General features: G+C 38.6%; 1 protein-coding gene across 17 annotated transcripts in view; it reads right to left on the reverse strand.

Annotated features, from left to right (window-relative positions):
- ptprk (protein tyrosine phosphatase receptor type K) overlaps positions 1 to 15,852 on the reverse strand; it is a 142,327-nt gene that overhangs the window by 62,444 nt on the left and 64,031 nt on the right. For all 17 annotated transcript variants that reach the window (XM_074684872.1, XM_074684874.1, XM_074684870.1 and 14 more), the window contains 3 exons: positions 6,205 to 6,365; positions 3,341 to 3,392; positions 3,195 to 3,253 (listed from right to left, as the gene is read on the reverse strand). In XM_074684872.1, the coding sequence (XP_074540973.1) occupies positions 3,195 to 3,253; positions 3,341 to 3,392; positions 6,205 to 6,365 (272 nt within the window). The remainder of the gene's footprint in view (positions 1 to 3,194; positions 3,254 to 3,340; positions 3,393 to 6,204; positions 6,366 to 15,852) is intronic.

Raw genomic sequence — 15,852 nt, forward strand, 5'->3', positions numbered from 1 at the left:
AGAGTTTTCCCTGTACATCCCTGTAAATACACTACATACAAATAAGCTATTGCTAGCATGGTACACATACAGTAAAAATGTCAACATTTACAATAAAAAAAAAAATCCAGTTATGCCATTATTATAATTTACACAATAAAAATATGTTAACATGTGGTCAACTGTTCCTAAGTATCCACACTAAAATAATCTAGTATTAGCATGCTATAAACTGATTCAGTATGTTGACATCTGGTATTCTTTTACCCTGTATATCAGGGCTAAGCAATTATAGCATTCTACATTTTCAGTAAAAATGTTAGCCGTAAAATGTATTTACTTTTTTAGTCTTGAGCTATTGGTGTAAGTTATTTTTCTGTGTGCTAAATAAACTAAAGCTAGCATGCTACTAGTTCAACTAAGATGGTAAACATGGTTAAAATTCAGAGTACTTGTCTAATAAAACATTTCTAAAATCAAAATTTAGAATTCTAAACAATGATGACAAGTAATATGCCGATTGATTCCTGTCATATTTTCCTTCTTTAGCTAATAAGCAATTGTTAGCTTGCTATGCTAAACTAACAATCTTCATTCATGGGTTGCTCTCTTACACCTTTTTAACAAAAACTCCTCTCTTCTCCTTAAATCTCTTCCTCTCATAGCAAGCTATCAACCTCCCTCCACTCTGTTTTCTTCCATTTCTTCGACGTAATCCTTTTAACTCACCACTCCCCTCCTAATTTCTCTCTGTGTGTCTTGCTTGCCGTCTCTGTTTTCTAACAGTGTTTGCTCAAAGAGGAGCACTGTAATGAACAGGGGGGAGGAAGTCGCTATCAAAAAGAGACCGAGGAGGGAAAGAGAGTGACGGGGTGAGCAGTTGTTGTCATTCATCACCTGTAAGAGGAAATCTGCCGTGAACTGTTTACCCATAGCTTATCATCCCCTGCTTGTCACACTCACCCCCTCCCTGCCTCCATCCCCCTACCAATCTATCTTGTCTCTCTGCTATCATCTTTCACTCATAGCTCACTGCAGAGAGCAGCAGAAAGACATCGCTTGACTTTTAATACCTTCATCTCCCTCTGTCTGAAGCCTGCCTCCTCAGTGTGCAGATCTTTGCTTGTTAAATCAGCCATGTTTGTTTTGGTAGCCATAACATGACCTCAAAACTTCCTCTCCTTTTAATCTTCCTGAGAAGTTCACTTTTTGTGCAAAGTATTTAACTCATTAATCAAAACCTGCTGCTTTGAATTCAAGTTTCAGGTCAGATAAAGACAAATCGAGTGAAAACCTTGTGACTCGGTCAGTATAGACTGAAATCCTTAAGAGTAAACTCAAGTCATGAGCAAAAGACTATTTTTATTTAGATGTAATGATAATAACTTTAGTTTTCCTGCATTTCACCACTGACTATTTTTGGTGGAACTTTTTCAAGCTATGTTTTAAATGGTCTATTTTTAATTTTTCAAAGTGTTAAATTTGTCCCCATGTAAGAAAAAAAAGCTTTTGTATGTTGCTTTAATTTGATTGAAGTTCTTTGGGTAGAAGATGACACTCATGATACAAGCTTCCTTCTTTGTCATATTATTCTGAATGTTTATAATTTAAATCTAAGTGTGTTTTTGCTCATTTTTCCTCTTCGCAGCATACATCATCCACCATTGTGTGATTCATGAATCTGATGATGGTCACCTCGGATGAAACAGTTCCTCCATCATGCAGGTGTCGAGCACCTTCTGACTGTTCAGGGAGATCTGTGTGAGGAAGGGTTACTGATAGCTTTGGTTTACAAGTTCTCACATGGGTATAATGCTGAACGCTAGGGCTGACATATCATCACTTCAAAGCAAAGTACATCCCCCTATTGACCAAACGCATCGATCATTGTGATGTATGCATTTATGGGCATTGAATCAAAATGTTTGAATCAGCAAGCAAAGAGTGATTACAGTCTTGGTTTTTGCACTTATATGACCTGAGGCAGAGTGAAACTATCAGGGTGGATGAGAAAAAAAGTGAGATCTCCAACACTGATGAAAAATAAACCTGATACTGGGCTAGTTTGAAATACTATCCAGAGTTTGAGTCGCATAATGTCAGAAATTTCAACACTTTTGAAGAGGTGGCTTGAGTTTAAAGTCTTGTCTTTGTTTAGTGTGCACAAGAAAATATACATGGAGCTCAAGTTTAAAAAAACAAAATCTATCTATTTTCAAGCACCTGTCTTAGAGTGAATAAACCTAATCAAAGGTTGTTTTCAAACTTTGATCAACTAGAATGGAAGAGAACTGTATTTAACTCAAGTGATAATCCAGGAACTTATTCAAAAACTCACTCATGAGATTATATTATAAAAAACAAATTTGTAATTAAAGCTCTTCCTTAATAAAGTGGTGTGTGTGAGTGTATGTGCCTTGACTGAGCATTAATTATTCTGTGACTGTGTGTTCATGACGGCATGAGCCTGCATGTGCCTGCTCCCCCGGTGAAACCAGTCTCATTACGACTCAAGCCAAAGTGCTAACACAGAGACATGTTCCAACATGAAAAAATATCTTCATAACCTTGGATCCAATAACCTGTTTCGTAGCCTGAAAAAGCTACATAAGCCTCAGCAAACCGCGATGATTATGTTCAATTAAAACATGTTGACACACGAGTTTCATGCTGCTGATCTCCTCCTGTAGTCACTGAGGGCCATTTGGGCTCCAGATGGGCCATTTGGAAGATGCTTTCACACTTCGCCTTACAGTAATATCATACAGTCCCCAGGCAGTGTGTGTTAACATGATCAGTGTGTGTCTGTGGCTGCGAGGACACTCAAAGACAAGCCATCCCATAATGTGGCCACATCTGTCAACACCGGGCAACACACACAGACCATGCAGATGGACCGTTGAAGAAAAGAAAAAATGAACAAACGTAAAAAGAAAGTGTTTGCATTTATTTTTACATATCTGAATTAAAACACGTCATTAGAAACTAAGTCCAGTTTGGTGACACACACTCTTGCACACACACCCTTATTTTTTCCAGTCTTTGTAGCCTAATCGTCACCTCCTGAGCCTCAGTCAACACAAATAAATCAGCTGCCTGCCTCACAGCATGTCTGTGTGTGTTTGTGTACTCACATGAACACAAGTGGAAATAAAGACCAACAGGATAAAAGAACCATGTTTTAAACGGCCGTTGATCGTAAATTTGGGAGTTACCTGATATTCATTGGGCCAAAAGGTGGAGACGGCGAGTTCTGCTCTCAGCCAGTCTTTACCTGGAAGATGACAGGTCACAGTTGAAAACAATGACAAAACAATAAGTTATGAAATCACTCTTAGGAATGATGTAAGTCAGTGTTTACCAGTATAAGATGTCACATTCCAGATAGGGTTGGCCAAGGGACCTTTGTTCACCTAAAAATGACAAACACATATTTTAGTGAAAAAAATGAGTTATTTAAATCAGACTTAATTTCTATTACATCAGAACCAACGAAAAGTATATTACAGGTATGAGTTATACATCAAAGGAGCCCAAGACAAATTTTCTGAAAACAACCCAGAACTATCAAAGATGGGGGACTTATTGCTAGGCATGTAATAAGGAATAACAGACTTCAGGAAATCTGGTAAAACATGTCATTAGAACAATGAAGGTATATGTTGTCAGTTATAAAAAATAAAAAATGAAAATCGGTATTGGCCCAAATCGGTATCGGCAGGTCAGGCTTTTTAAAGATCGGTGATTGGCCAGAAAATTGTGATCAGTGCACCCCTACTTATTACCACTGTTGTTGTCTATATCAATTGTATGTACTACAAATATACAAGCCAGGTTTTCACAATGTAAGGTGCTTGTAGATCAATTCACTTTAGATCAGTGGTCCCCAAACTATGGCCCGTGGGCTGGATACGGCCCGCCTCCACATTTTGCCCGGCCCCCTGAACAATACCAGAGGCGCATTATGATTATTTTTTAGTCTGGCCTAGGGATGGGTACTAAATTAGGTACTTTTATAGGTACCGACCGAATCCTGTCAAAAGTACCAGGTACCGATTCAGGTAAAACCAAAAGGTACCATGTTTAGGTACCTAAGTGCATCCTTGTGACTGTGAGGGAGTGGAAGTGTTGGCGATTTTCCATGCTGGGCATGAACACAGCATTACCAGGTTATATATTGAAAAATAAATATGTTAAATTAAAGAATTTTTATATTCTATTATTAAACAAATTGATATTTTTTTACCACAGAAAGACAAAAAAGTACCTAAAATTGGTACCGTTGAGTACTGGTACCGATTGCCAGGTACCGGGCATCGGTACCGTATCGTTTCAAATGTGAAAGGTACCCATCTCTAGTCTGGCCACATGATCGAGACTAACACATGCATAGATCGTAACTTTCTATTCCACCCTTCTGCAGTTTGTCCCCTATCTGAAACCCCCCTTAAAATCCTGTTATACAACCATACTGGTAGTGAAACGTATTGTGCTGGTAGGTGTTGTATCACTTAGTTCAGTTTCTTAGCCTGCTTGCTTTCTGGTTTTCACAGTGAAGTTAATGAGAGAGAACTGCAAACAGTGGTGTCTACAAGAGAGTTAATGTTTCATTGTCTTTTTTCTGTGAAAAACCTGAAAAGGGTTATTTAGTTATTATTTATTTCATAAATAGTGTTATATATTTAATCAATAGTGTTATTATTTATTCTCTGATTGTTTTTTTTTCTGTCAAGATCCCAGAAAGGATTATTAATATTTGGTTAGCATATATTAATATGTGTGGCTTTCTGGGAAACAATACGTTTGGACACCTCTGCGATAGTCACACTTTTTTTTTACAAACTGATCTTGGCCCCCCATCAGAGAAGGGAAAAGTTGTTTGACCCCTGCTTTAGAAAGTTACATATTTTTGGAGAATTACTTCAGACCCTCAAAGCTGAGACTAACACTGAATGTGTTCCACTGTCTTCATTTGAACCCAACGGTGCACACAATGTAGAGGGAAATGGAGATGATGATGAGGCAGGTGTATTGTTTTGTGTTGTATTGTGCTGTGAAGTGTCGTATAATCCTGTCTTATAGTGACCTGTCTTATCGTGTGGTGCTGTATTGTTTCCTATAATTTCCTGTTGTATCGTGTCAAATCATATTGTGTTGTGTCGTGTTGTATCTGTCGTATCATGTCGTATTGTATCATGTAGTACTGCATCTCATTGTGTCCTGTCCTGTCATATTGTATCTTATTGTACTGTGTTGTTTAGTACTGTATTACATGGCATCATATGGTCTCATACTATGTTGTATTGTATTGTGTTGCGTCTTATTGTATGACATGGTAAAGTAATGCATTTTGTTTAAAGGGAGTTCAGAATCCCAAACCACAACCCTTCTTAATGTGAGAAATTTTCATTTACAGGTGAGGTTTCTGCAGTAATGTCAGTTTGACTTTGTGACATCAGAATGAAGGTCGTTTTCCAAACTCATAATGTTTTCCTGCTGTTAACATCCAGGTAATGGCAGAACCAGTGAAATAGCAATCTTCCTCTAATGTGTTTGCTAACCACTCCTACAAATTGTGTGGAAACCCTGGATGAGGAGGGAGGACAGGGGAGGAGAGGGAGGGAGGATTGTGTGGAAACTGCTTAAGTGGAGGGAATGAGGTTCAGATAAGCGCATCTCAAAATTGTAGCTATCAGTGTGTTTATTTCACTGATCCTCCTTCAGAGTCTCCAACAGTTTGATAGATGATCGCCAGAATTACACAACTTTCAAACATAATCCCACAAATTCATCCTCAGTAAGTTAAAGGTGCATGTTTTGCAATCATAAAAGTCGACTTTTTCATTAAGAAACAATCATAAATCTAATCTGGCAACTTGCACAAACTTTTGGTTAATTTAGGGCAGTTTGTAGCCTCCACTGCATTCTATCTGCATTACTTGTGGTTGTGATTCATAAAGTCCAGACCACATTTCCCATAAATCCTGTTTTGTTTTGTTGAAACCAAAGAGACCATCTGCCATTGTGACAGATAGGATGCTAAGACTCAGAGCTTGAACTTCCTTCAGTCGTTTTTTGAGATAAATCACCCTTTAGATGACGGTTTGATCCAGAAGGAGTAAAAAAATTAAATAATGCAACCCAGCTTGTGTCTCAGAATAAAACAAAACTTAACTGGTCACAGTCTGCCTTTTCTTTTCCCACCATTGTGTTTACTCTGATTACCTTCACCAGGACGTTCAGGGTGCCAGGACTGGAGCCGTCAGGGCTGGTGAGCAGATAGTTGAAGTCGATACAATGTGTGTCATTCTCCTTCATGACAGGCAGCTGAAATCTGGCCTTCTCTCCAACATCGTACTGAGAGACGTCCACATACATGTAGGAACCTGGACAGAGAAGCACAAACAGAGTCACCAATGATTATATAATCAGAATCATCTCAGGGTGGATCAGTGTCTTTGAATCAAAACCCATCAATTCACTCTTTTTGATCCGCAGCTGTTTGTGCTTGAGCACCACATACCAGCTGAAATCCACTGCATGAACAGACTGGTGATGGTGCTCTTTCAGGAGACTGTTAGTGTGTACATGCTCTAAGCACAATGATTGGGCTTGTCAAAGAGAAATCTGTATGCACACAGCCTCTGTTTCATGTAGCGACACGAGTAAAACAATTCTTTCTGCTTCTGTGTGTTTTAAAAATCTTTGAGGAATCAGAAAGACGTGAATGATAGTTATCTGTACGTGGAAGTATCAGATAGTCTGTTTGCTTGGCAGCAATTTTCCTCTGACGTCACACTCAGGGATGCTCACATATAGTGCTATTGTGTTTCAGGTTTTATAATTACATAAACAAAGCTCAGGTACCTTCCAGGTAGGTATCATTGACATCACTTTGAAAATGATCTGTGAAGAGTTGTTAAATAAAGAAGAACAGAGCGTTGGCTTTCAGAGCTTATTGGCTTTTTAAAAACTCTGCAGCTAACATGGCAGCTTTATAAAGCTACACAATACAATGGAAGAAGCTTAAATTACAACTCTTGCTTTCTGCTGTGTTGGCTAAAATGTGTTAAGTGTACCAAATTTTAATCAATGAACACATTACACTTAATATTTTTTTAAATCTTTTTTTGTATTCACTTTGGAGGGCTGTTGACTCTTAAAGTTGGAACAATTATTCATATTTCCAACATTGACAAGATATGCAAATCTGCAAAACTGTAGTAAACACTAGCCAGGGTTACATGAGGAGTTTTTCGTCTTTCCGAATGGAATCTTTCCTAATGACTTTTCCGAAAACAATAGTATACATGGAAAGGAATATTCCAATCTCTGGTCTACATGCCCTGCTGTAATCAAACAGAATAGTCAATGGGGCATGCGCAGAAAAACATAAACAGCACAGACAGCACAAACTTTCTGACAGTTTGTTTATCACGGTGTTGCAATACTCCGTTTTGCCAGTTTGTCATCCATCCAGTCTTGAAATTATGTTCATTTCTTTAAAAGTTTGGATCAACAGCAAACTTTCCGCAGCAGTCCAGTGCTAACGGCTCGCCACCATTTTTAAAGCTGAGGAACGTCTCTAGTTGCATCTTACGTCATATCTGAGCATGCGCTGAAAGAACGCACCCTGACAACTTTCCGTTTGAGTGGATACATGATACCTCAGTCAGTTTGGGGAAAGGAATATTCCACCCCTGTTTCAAACCGATTAAATGTCTATTCGGATTGGCACTTTTCTTTCGGAATGAGGTGTATACAAAGGTCAAATTCTTTCCGTTTGAGCAAATAAACTGAATGCAAGAGAAATATTTGGGTCCATGTATACACCGCTATTGCCATAGCATTTGTACAAATGATTGACAGAATATGTATTTGGTTTATGATGCAAAATGTCAGTATTTTCAATTATAATGCAGCTTACTAAGCAGATTTCCTTCAAATTTGACAAACCGCTCAAAACGCTGATGACATCAATCCTTCACTTAACCTTTCAGCTGGGTTTTGTAATACTCAGTTATGTAGACACTTAAATAGACAACTGTGTGGTTGTTTCAAAGTTCAAATACCATACCATCTTTTTTTTTGGTTAATGAGAATTTGGATATATAGTATGTTTTATTGTGTCATATTGTACTTAACTGAATTGTATCAAATAAAAGAAGATTTTTTTAACGAAAAGCATCATATTGAATTAAATCCTATAGAATCCTACTGCACAGAATGCTGTCTTATCAATTTGTATAGAATAGCATTATATCAAATTATCGTTTCAAGTCATCTTGATCATACTATTGCACATCAAATTGTATTATACTATTTTTAACATAAAATATGATATTGTTTGGTATTTTATTGTACTGAATCAAGCCTATTCGAAATCGTATCGAGTAGTAATAAAAAATTGAATCTTGCTAAAAAGCATCGTTTGCATAGTATCAAGTTAAATCGTATAGAATACTTTGGTTTTATAACAAATAGTATAAAATTGAATTGACATTGGATAGAATTTTACCATATTGGATCATATTGAACCCAGTGATATTGTATATTTTAGTATTGTAATGTATCGTATCGATTCAAATTGAATCGTGGTAACCTTTCCATTTCCAGCCCTATTACAGACTGAGCAGCACTTCAGAGGAAAAGGGCGGCTATGTTGGTTTTTCTGTTTCAATTAGTGAGTCATGTTTCAGTCTGTATTGCTAACTGGTTTTATGGTCTTTCAAAAAAGCTGTTTTCTTCTCTCATTAGATTTCACTCCCTGCACCATGTACTGCTCATGTGATTAAACAAAACAAATCAGTGAACCTTTCAACTTAATTACCTGATAGCTTTCTCTTTTTAAATCTGATAGGTTTGATAATAACTCAGCTCATCTGTGTTCAGTGTCCCCAATGAAAGCCAAGTTACACAGCTAAAAGCCAAGTAGGAAATCAGGACATTCTCCTTTGATGACATTGTTTGGCCCTCTCTTTGGAGCACTGAGCTTCTTGTCATGGGAACAAAAACTCCAAAAGAGCCTTTTTTCTTTCATGTCTTCACTTTTTTGTTTCCTTCTCCTCTCATTTCTTTTGGGCTTACAGTACAAGCATCAGTCATCAGTCCCCACCAGACACATAAAACAAACCCCTGTTACGACGACTGTGCCATTTGTTTCTCCTTTGTGATTGCAGAGCTGTTTCTCAGCAAGCCAGAACAAATAAACACAGGAAATGGAAAACAAAGAGAGCAGAGCAGAAGAACTACTTTTTCCTTTTATATTCCTCAATTTATGTGCTTATGAATTTGTACAATCTTCTTTCTTCTCCTCTTCCCTTTTGTTCTGCCTTCTTTTGTGTGAGCATAAAAAGCAAAAGACACAAATCAAGAACAAAAAAGTCAGAACCTAATCTAAAAAATCATGTAAAGTGGCAAAAGTGGTGTGTTATCTTGCTGCAGTTTGTGTACGCTCCTTAACTACACTGTGTGTAGTATATCATTACCTGAACTACCCAGACGTGTCACATGATGAGCTGCATTTCAACAGCTCTCCTTCAGGCTGTATTTCTCTGTTTACTTATTTTGTTTGCTTGTGTTCTTAGTTTTGTCATTTTAATATGATGGGACTCCTGAGACATTTCCAGTCCCTACGGACGAGACAAGAAGAAGAAATGTGCATCAGGTATTTGTCATCTCGACTGTCACTCCTGAGCACCTTGTATACCTTGCACCAATGGCAGTTGACTGCAGGAAATGGAGCTAGAAATCATAGATAATCTGTCTGTGTTGACAGGACAGTCAGTCAGCCCAACCAGATGTTCCAGTAATCAGCTCAGACCTCAACCAGATGTTGTTTCAGGGAAAAAGCAGGAAATGTGAGTTTTTCTGTCTGATTATCAACTGAGAGAGAGGAACTGGGATAGTGCCTGATACTCATGAAAGAATAGAATAGAATAGAATATAATAGAATAGAATAGAATAGAATAGAATAGAATAGAATAGAAAATTTAAAGTTTGAAATAATTCAGAATGGTACAAAGGAGCATCATTTGAAAATGATAGGACAGAATGAGTTGAACAGAAGACAATAGAATAGAATAGAATAGAATAGAATAGAATAGAATAGAATAGAATAGAATAGAAAAGAAAAGAAAAGTCAAATGCCATAAAACAGACTAGTTAAGGTTGGAATAGACTATAATTAGCTAAATGGAATGGAATAACGTGGAATATAACTGGATAGAGTTAGTTTTAGAGAACCTGAGATAATGGTATTATATGAATACAATAGAATAGAATAGAATAGAATAGAACAGAATAGAATAGAATAGAAAAGAAGATTCAAAGTTTGAAATAAATCACAATAGTACAAGGAGCATCACTTAAAAAATGATAGGACAGAGTGTGTTGACTAAAAGACAATAGAATAGAATAGAATAGAATAGAATAGAATAGAATAGAATAGAATAGAATAGAATAGTCAAATGCCATAAAACAGACTAGTAAAGGTTGGAATAGACTATAATTAGCTAAATGGAATGGAATAACATGGAATATAACTGGATAGAGTTAGTTTTAGAGAACCTGAGATAATGGTATTATACGAATAGAATAGAATAGAATGGAATAGAATAGAATAGAATAGAAAAGAACAAGGCCAAAAGACTGGAATAAAACAGAATACGATAGAAATTTAAACAGAAGGGGAAATTAGTTTAAGAAAACAGAGTAGGATAGAATATTATAGAAAATAGAATAGAATCAGTTTGATAGCATCTTATGCAATAAAATAGAAAATGTTTTTTTTTTATTTCAAATTAGTACATGGAATAAAATCAATTTGAGTAGAATGGAATAGAAAAGAAAAGAATGATCCCACTCACCCCCTGTGAATGCTGCGCTTTGATAACAGTGATTATCACTTCGGGTTTAGCTGATCAGTTGTGTAAAAACAGGCTTTTTACTGATGCAAACAAACATGCAAGCATGCATGTAAACTAATATCAGCTTTACAGATTTAACTCTCTATCCCTGTTATTGGATCCCCCACTCAGTCCTGATCTCTCAGCTCTTTCACTGCCTCTGTTATTGCCACCCCACATTACCTCTACACACACACGCACACACAAATACACACACCTCTAACTCAGCTATAGCTGCATTAAATTAATCCTACGTCCTGGTTCTGAATGTCATCAGTAAGACAGAAAATGAGGACGTCCAAACAGGACTCTGGCAACATAACAAAAAACAAGAATAAGCTAGCACCCTCCTCGATGACAAATCTAAAATATGAATCCATCAGCAGCACGTCAGACCTATTTTCTCATTTTTGGCACCAAGATACCAACCTGAGGTGAGAATAAGGTCTTGAAGATGGCTGCCAAGATGGTGAGCCAGTTAAATATATTCCTATCAGTCAGAGACCCAGATATGTCACAACACAAACAACATGGCAAAAATATAACCTTTAGCGTGTCAGCTAATCATCACAACGCCTGCTGCAAAACCAGGACAACAAATGAAACAGGTAGAGGTAAAAATAGCTGAATAATATCCAGTAGATAGGGCTGTCAGTAAAATTCATGCATCGTTGCTGAAATACTATTCAGTAGTATTTAGTGAATAATTCAACCAAAGGGAGCACATGCTTAGATCAACAGAACCTAATCTGAGGCCGAATTAGCATAGGAAAACACCAGCTATTAGAAACAGGAGGTACAGTGTTCAGGAAGCTGATGCTTTAATGCCAAGAACATCCTACACCTGAAGTCTGCCAGTTCTTAAAATGGCTGATGTTTCTGAAGTGCCAAAGTCTAAAATGGCTGCTAATAGAATGATGACACAATATATAACAATGAGGCTAAAAATATTCCCCTGTGACAGCATTAAGACCCAGATATGTCACAAAACAACAACAGCAGCAGCAGCAGAGTGGTAGACAGAGGACAGTATCCTTCAGCAGAACACAGACAGAAGAACTCAGAATGGAGGAGTTTTAGTGTTTCATGGAAGCAGACAGATGAAATGGGATACAGAATAGCAGACAACCTCCTGAATCTTACACTCACTAAACAAAAACACTGTGTAGATCCACCTGCCTGATACATATTCAGGCCTCTTAGCTCAATGACCAATCACAGCTGTGACAGGAAGCCTGTACAAAATAAAGATGTAGTCTCCGCTACGCCACCTGCGTGTTCCTGATGCAAAGTAATGAAGCTGATCTTTGGTGGGGCCATATTGAATGTGACGCCGGCTTTGATCTCCCTTTCTAACAGCTAAAGAGAGCCACCAGTCACGTGAGCTGATCTGTGCCTCTGATTGGACAAACCTATGATCCTAGTATCTTCTAAAACAATGAGTTGGGGAAAAAAGATAACCCCCGAAACAGTGTGGGCTGATATAAAAATTAGCGTTGAGCCACTTTTTGAATGTTTTTTAATGCCGGAAGAGTCTTTATTTATTCATTTTTGGCTTGGTGTGTATATGGTTTCCAGTCTCAAGCAAATTGTTGATGAACAGCAACTTTTACGTATTCAGTAGGGCTGCAGCTATCAAATATTTTAGTATTCGAGTATTCTACTGAAAATGAAAATGAAAATTTTTCTCTTTCAGAAATATAATTTTCTGATACAGGGTGTCAATAAGAGCACTTGCTTTGTTAGCTCCAAAATTTGTAAACACACTCCGACCCATTTTTTGTGCCTTGTAAATCTCATCAAATGTTGCGGACCCAAATGGCACCCGTTTCGTAGAATGATCCATTAGTCTCCAAACTCCAGAAAAGAAGCTAGATTTGTTGCTAGATGCTACTCTGTACAAGAGGTGGCTTGAGGGGTCTGAAAACTCTCTTAATATGGCCTCAGCTCTATTTGAAATACCACTCTTTGATCTTTTTAAAAATTAAACGATTCCTCGAGGCAGAGAAAATTACTCGAGTAATTTTTGAAATCAAGTACCTCAAATCATTAGAGGAATCGTTTCAGCTCTAGTCTTCAGCATACGCTAGTTTTTCTAAACCGGATGTTGTCCCTTGGTCTCAGAATGATCCCTCAAATTGGCTGCGTGATTTAGTGGTTCTTATACCAAAGCCTGTTTATTTCCCCCTTGAAGTGTATCACACGTGTAAGGAATATATATTTGTGGGACAAGCACGAGAGCAGTGGGTGGCACCCTTGAAAACTTTGCTGAATCTTCCCTGCTGTTGCCAAAAAGCTCATTCTGCTGTTGCTCCTGAGACCTGTTTTGAGCTTTAGGTACAACAGTATACGATTTAAAAAGTGGTGTCTTTATTAGCAGATCTTTGGGAAATAGTTTCAATTTTGTGCCAGCAGGAATTAAATTAACCGCCTTCAACAGACTTCAACAGACTTTGACAGCTTTTAATGCATAGTTTTTGTGCTTGAACTGTGTAAAAATGATTAAAAAAACTAAATGCAATCATAAAGGGAGTTAACTATAAAATTGAGGATAATTTTGAGCACATTTTTTTTTCAAAACTGTCACATAGGAGAGGTTAAAGAAACCACAGTGGAATAATCCCACCTGTTCATCAATGAAACAATATTTCCTGTTATGCTTTCATAATAAATGTGGTTTGTTGTTTTAAAATGTAATCCAGTAAGTCTGGATATGAACACTGCTTTCATGAGGCTTGATGTTGTGGAGCTGTTTGATTTTATGTTAATTTTAAGGCAGTATAGTTTGTGTTGCCCTATCCAACATTATTCTCTCATTATTAAAACATCCAGGGGACTGTGCCTTTCTCCCTTCCCTTATTAGTCAGTACACTGTGGAAAACAAGAGCAGAGAGAGAAAGAAGAACAGGGAAAGAGGGATGGCGAGAATGGCATGCCAAATAGGTTTAGAGTGGTACTGGCTGACAACATTATGAGTCAAGAGTATCTGCTTTAGTCCACTGAGCCACAGAGCCCCAGTCCATGAATGTTCAACTGGCACGACGAGCGCTGCCAGCGGAGCATCCAGACCCTGCCATGTTCGCTGGTGCCAACATCAACCCCCGGAGAGATTACATAGAATTGTTTTATCTCTATTACAAAAACTGCCAAAGCATCCCTCCCCACTCAATACCGCCTTAAGCACCAAATGATGATTAGCAACTGTGAAAAATCAATGTGGGCTATAAGGAACAAAAGTATAATTGTTGGCTGAGCCGTCCAATGAGTCTAAAACGATTCTGCGTGAATCCCTGCGATGACTCCTTTTCTTCTGCTTTACCTTTGGCAATTTAAAACCCTCTGAACTACTAATCAGCTGAATAAACTCACTCCCAAAGGTCACAGTAAAGCCAAACACTCTAAATAACTCCCTTTAAACAAAGAGGGAGGGTACTGCTTTGTTTTCAGGGGTTAAAAGTAAAAAAAAGCTGCAGTGCCTGCACTTTAAATCATGCCATAGCCTCAGGGTGACTGAAGCTAGCCAAACCAGCGTACCTTTAAATTACTGGTAGCGAGGATTTCCTGGGAAAACAATTCTAACAACAGGCATTACCGATGTGTCCCGAGGCAAGGCATTTAGCTCAGCCACACACCCATTCCCTACTTCTTCCCTCAAATATAAAACTTAGCCAAATGATGTGTCTCGGTCCCCTCCAGCAGCGTGGTTCTCCATCCAAAGCAGCAGCGTCTCACACCCTGCTGGCAAAATTAACACTTCAAATGTCCCCCACATGCCCCCTGTACCTCCAGGCAGCACTCTGACCCCCCTTTTAGCAATCTCCATTAACCTGCCCTGCCACCCCTGCACCCCAGCTCATTCCACTAGCTTCCACAGACGCTAATGCTATGCTAATTTCAGGCCTCTGAGCTCTTGGGCAGCGTACTTAACCTCCTCACACTGCCAACTCTGCCCTCTCTGCATAGTGACAACCCTTTGTATTAACAACACCGACTGTTTGACGACCATTGGGCAAGGCACCCTTCTCTTTTTGTCAAGTATGCATGACCACATGTGGTCGGCAGACAGCAGGATGCTCTCACACACACATTTTAGAAGGAGGTGTGTGTGAGAGTGTGTGTTTGTGTAAAACTTGTTAAGTGCTGGTGTTGAACCGAACCTTTTCTAAATGTCATGCAGGCTGGGTTGTCGGGATGATAAGCACGAGAGATAAATAATGGCATTGCATTGTCATGGCAACAAGTCATATCTTCCACAACACAGGAGGTGAGGAGAGGTGAGGAGATAAGGAGGGAGGAAAGGACAAGAAGGGGGAGGAAAGAAATAATGGGAAGGGGAAGGACTGAGAGGAAGAGAGGGAGAAGAGGAGGCAAGATTAGGAAAGGAGGTGAGAGAAGACAGGAGGACATTACAGGAAAAAGGAAGAGACAGGAGGGAAAAGGTGAGGAAACGAGAGGAAAAATAGGATGACAAGAGTTTAGAAAAGTAAAGGAAGGAACGGGGCAGGGAGGGAGATATGAGTTTAAGAAGGAAAACTGGGTGCAAGGCAGGACAAAAAAAGGAAAGAAGATAAGGAGGAGAGGAAACGAGGCAGGGTAGTACGGAGAAGTAGACAAGAGTTTGGGGAAGAAAACAGGTTAGAGGAGGACAACACAGAGGCTGGTGGACAGTGAGGACAGGAAAGAGGAGACAAAGTGGTAGAAAAAGAGAAAAGCAGAACAGGATGGGGTTTCAGAAGAAGAAAACAAGACTTGGTGAGGAGACGAGAGTTAGGAAGAGAAAAGAGGGAACAGCACAGGAAAGAGGAAAGGGTAAAAGACAAGGAGAGAAGAGATGATTTTAGGAGTAGACGGGGGAGTTGAAGAAATAAACCATCTCAAACATGTCAGTGATTGCTTCATGTATCCAGTTTCTTCACTCGTGGTCAGTGACACAGCTTTCCTACCAGTCCACATTCCTGGATGTAGC

Source organism: Halichoeres trimaculatus, unplaced genomic scaffold, assembly GCF_033239565.1.
Source record: "Halichoeres trimaculatus isolate MK-OKI-2021-1 unplaced genomic scaffold, fHalTri1.1 fHalTri1_scaffold_13, whole genome shotgun sequence".
Taxonomy (NCBI): Eukaryota; Metazoa; Chordata; class Actinopteri; order Labriformes; family Labridae; genus Halichoeres; species Halichoeres trimaculatus.